At 39.9% G+C, this 4,508-nt stretch overlaps 1 protein-coding gene across 1 annotated transcript; it reads right to left on the bottom strand.

Annotated features, from left to right (window-relative positions):
- Positions 1-3,331, bottom strand: LOC101590737 (tubulin alpha-8 chain-like). The gene is made up of 2 exons (XM_023718821.1): positions 2,882-3,331; positions 1-210 (listed from the first exon to the last, which is right to left on the bottom strand). Exons 1-2 carry the CDS (start codon positions 3,329-3,331, stop codon positions 1-3), a joined length of 660 nt encoding a protein of 219 aa, XP_023574589.1.
- Positions 3,332-4,508: the final 1,177 nt, after the last annotated feature.

Here is a 4,508-nt window from a genome sequence, read left to right as displayed (position 1 = left end):
TCAGGTCTCAGAAAACTCGCCTTCCTCCATACTTTCTCCTATGGACCAGTGCACAAAGGCCGACTTGGCATACATGAAATCGAATTTATGGTCCAGGCAGGCCCAGGCCTCAGTGATGGCAGGGGTGTTGCTCAACATGCACACGGCCCTCTGCACCTTGGTCAGATCCCCCCCTGGGACTACAGTTGGGGGCTGGTAGTCAATGTCCACCTATCAGAGGAGAGAAACAGAAGATGAATATTATACTGGTTTTATAAATGACAGTATACTGAAACAATGTTCTGTATAAACTCTTACTACTGTTTTTGCTTTATCTGTCAACACTCGATATTCTTTGACCCTATAATCTCACTTTCTGATTCACCCACATAAGAGCATGAAGAAATATGTCTATGTAGAATTTTCGATGACAAAACTAGAAACAAGCATTTGTCATAGAAAATGATTTAAAAATGTTTCACACCCAAAAAGTAAAAGAATGAGAACTCTGTCCTGGCACATAAGCATATCCAAAATCCAAAATAAGAAGAAAAGTAGATTAAGTCTATGTATTTATGTGTAAAGAATCCTATCCAATAATGTTCTTTGGCTAAAATCTTGTATAGATTGAGGAACATCATATTGACAGTGAAAGAGTACAAATACCTGGGAATGTGTTGAGGCAGTGACCCCTCCCTATCCTGGTAAGCTGATGGTAACTATCAGCACTTGGGCACAAAGCCAGTCTCTGGAAGAATTCACAGGACAAGAAGATGGGCACAGAGATTTCTCACTTTACTCCAGGGATATAGTCCTACAACTTTAAAGCCAGGTCAACCACCTTGTTCAAGCACAAGCACTACCAGTTTTCTATTCTGTGTGGCTACCTGTGTGCCATAAATTGGGTCTGCTACTTACAGAAAAGGAATGTGCATCTTTTACTCAATTCTATGGGGCTTTTTTGTCAACCAAAATCATCCATACAAGAGACATCAATTACATTGAATATGCACAAAACATCCATCATCTGACAAAAATGATTTGGGGAAGAGGACTGCAGGTTTTCAGCCTTCCATGCTACTTTAATTCCACAGACCAGGCTCCATATTGGCTCATGGATCTCAGCTAGGGGAAGAGACGTAGGGAAGCAAGAGTGTCTTACCCCTAATGTTGCCTTGGATGTTTTCACCTTTAAAAACTCTTACTTAAGAAAAATTCTTCTGCTCAGTTCCATATAACTGAACACATAGAATGGAAAGTTTCAACTCATATCTATAAGCTCTACATTTTATAATCCTCCTACATAAACCTTAATATATATTTCTGATTTCGAGAAATTTGTTGTAGATTTAGCCTTTTTCTAAGGGAGTATTATTTTTTTGGTTTTTGGTGCCGAGGACCAAACTCAGGGCTTCCAGCTTTCTAGGCAAGCACTCTACAACTGAGCCAAAGCCCCTTAAACTTTATCTGTCAGTTACTTTAATCATTTAAAGACTTTTGCAGTCTTCACTAGTGTGTTTTGGTAAAGTGGGTCTGACAGAGCTCAACAAGCTGTCTAATAGCCAAGCTGTAGTCACCCAAGTAAGAACAATGTACATATTCCTGTGATTCTTTTCATGTTCTTTTCAATGTAGAATGTTCCTGGAACTTGAAAAATCCCAATATCCTAGGAATTCATCAGAGCTGACAACTGTGGGCTCCACAACTTTAGTGCACAGGGGAAACCACCACAGACAAGGGTTGTTAACAAACTAGAGGTCCAAAAGTTGTAGAACCTTGTTATAATGAGGCATTTAGCAAAGCGGTTAGAATGGGTTTGATAGCCTGATAGTCTGTGATTTGGCTTCCACATACATGGTGCTTTTCTCTTGGTAGACTTCAAACTTCAAACACAGGAGGCCACTTAAGTTTTCTTTTTCTTTTCCTTATTAATTTTATTGAGAAACAAACAGCACTGAGACAGTTTCAAAACTGAGAGTTTCAATAATTAATACATTGCATATTGTTGTCTTCGTAGTGGTTATTCATCATATAAGGTGAACACATGCTATCCTGTCCAAACACTATTAGTATAACTCTTTCTTCTCCTTGAATTAAGAGAAATTAGCTGTGTATCTATCCTAACTATTTTGTATATACAGATACAAAATGGTCCTTCATTTGTATCCTTTTTATTTTTAGTTTCAATATGACTTTGTGTAAGAAGCAAAACTCCCAGTCCAATTTGGAGAAAAAAGAGAGATCCACCCCTTGTCACACAGTCAAAACCAGGATACACATTTCAAATACTGTGTACAGCATATAATGGAGCAGTTCCCTTGTAATCTATTGGAAGTCAGGCTTTGACTGTTTGATGAAAGAAGAAATATAAAATTATATTTACAAAAGTACAAGGGCTGCCTAAAATTCAATGATACCAGGTGACTGAAGTCATGAAGTCTAAAACCCATCATTTCTACTGCACCTATTGGTATCACAGAACCAGACAAATGCCTTAAGCATTAAGAGGCACAATGGGGAAGTGAGACCAAGGTCAGCAGTCAGAGCATGAGGCTTTGGATGCTTAGAGGAGTCTTAGCCTCAGCCTTGTAGTTTTTTTAAAAAAAATTGTGAAAAAAAAATAAAAAATAAATAAATAAATTGTGGACTGGGTGTTGAATTCAAGACTTATGCTGGGTAAGCACTCTACCACTGGCTCAATGAGAGCCCCAACCCTACTCTGTTTTCCAAAATATCATATATTGAAATATTACCCTCATGAACTTTATCATATGTATTCCCCTTGCAGCTTCGCTAACAAGAAAGGTGGCAATCTTCCCAAAGCATGTGGAAGTCTCATCTCAAGAGTGGCATGATTTTGCAAGCCTAACACATGCAATGACTATGTATCACTCAGTCCTACCTTAAATTCAGTTGGACACCAATCCACAAACTGGATGGTACATTTGGTTTTAATGGTGGCAATGGCAGCATTGACATCTTTTGGAATGACATAACCCCTGTACAACATGCAGCAGGTCATGTATTTGCCATGACAAGGTTCGCACTTGACCATCTGACTGGCTGGCTTGAAGCAGGCATTGATGATCTCAGCCACAAAGAGCTGTTCATGGTAGTCTTTCTCAGCAGAGTTGACTGGGGCATAGGTGGCCAAAGGGAAGTGGATGTGGGTGTATGATACCAGGTTCACTTGGAGTTCAGTCAAGTCCACATTCAGAGCTCCATCAAACCACAGGGAGGCTGTGATGGAGGACACAATCTGACCAATCAAACGATTAAGATTGGCGCATGCGGGACGTTCAATATCCAGGTTGCATTGACAGATGTTATAAATGGCTTCATTATCTACCATGAAGACAGTCTGAGTGTTCCAGGGTTGTGTGAGAGATTGGGATAGAGTTGTAGGGCTCCACCACAGCTGTGGAAACCTGGTGGGCTGGGTAAATAGCAAATTCCAGCTTAGGCTTCTTGCCATAGTGCACTAAGGGCCGCTCAATAAGCAGGGATGCAAACCCAGAACCGCTGCTACCCTCAAAGCTGTGAAAGATGAGGAAGCCTTGCAGTCCCATGCACAAATCTGCCTGTGGAAAAATCAGATGACATGAGCCAAAGTCTGCAGAAATCATGCCACCAATATATAATAGGCCAGGCTCACTTCTTTCTCTGTAAGTTGATAAGGGTTCAAATCATCCATAATAAACACACATTACACTTAAATGCAAAAGACTGCAGACTATAATAATGATCAACAGCATGAAAGTAAGACCTTGTAGACTCAGTTAGATTTGATTCTGACCATCACAAAGCCTACCCCCTCCTGTAGAGAATGACATCCACATGAAGACTTTCCAGGGTTTTTCTTACCAGTTTTCATATCTAGTCCAGGACCAGAATCACAATCTCCTTGCCAATGATGTAATGGCCTCTGGCATAATTATTGAGTGCATCTACTTCCTTCCCTGTGATCAACTGCTCTGGGTGGAAGAGCTGCCTGTAGGTCCTCATACACACTTCATCTACAAAGATACCAAGTATTTTAGTAAGCATTTCAGATTTATTGTACTCGACATAAGTATACCTTTGGGGATAGCTTTATTCTGCAAAGCACAGTGTTCAAGAAAGGGCAACATTATGTCTTATAAAAAATTGCTCTGCAACCTACAAATGTACTTAATAGCTCTAGGAAGGTAAAGGTAATTTATGGTACAAACACCAACAGATCTAGTTCCTACTGAAGCGAAAAAAGCTCTCACATGCTCAAGTAAGTGATTCTACAGGTCCATATTTCTTTTCCGCCTGTCCATAAAACAAAGGAAATAATTTAAAGCTTCTTTACAAACTGGCTACTAACCATGTCAGCATGCCTCTCGCAGAACAATCCTGTCAGGGGACAGGGTCTCACAGGCTGTAAAGTCACATTCTGTCATCTACTGGGAGGGGTACTTAAAGGTATTTTTTTCTTTCTCTCTCTTATTGCATCTACTTTTGGCTTTTAATCTTGACAAATCAAATTAAATGTTCTATCCTTA

Source organism: Octodon degus, unplaced genomic scaffold (assembly GCF_000260255.1).
Source record: "Octodon degus isolate 3935 unplaced genomic scaffold, OctDeg1.0 scaffold00062, whole genome shotgun sequence".
NCBI classification, from domain to species: Eukaryota; Metazoa; Chordata; class Mammalia; order Rodentia; family Octodontidae; genus Octodon; species Octodon degus.
Note: the sequence above shows the minus strand (reverse complement) of the source record. Positions and strands in the feature narration are given on the sequence as shown.

Coding starts and splice junctions, on each gene's coding strand:
- LOC101590737 (XM_023718821.1), bottom strand. CDS start 3,331: ATGGTAGATAATGAAGCCATTTATAACATCTGTCAATGCAACCTGGAT. Junction 211..2,881: donor GGTGTCCAACTGAATTTAAG/GTAGGACTGAGT, acceptor CTCCTCTGATAG/GTGGACATTGACTACCAGCC.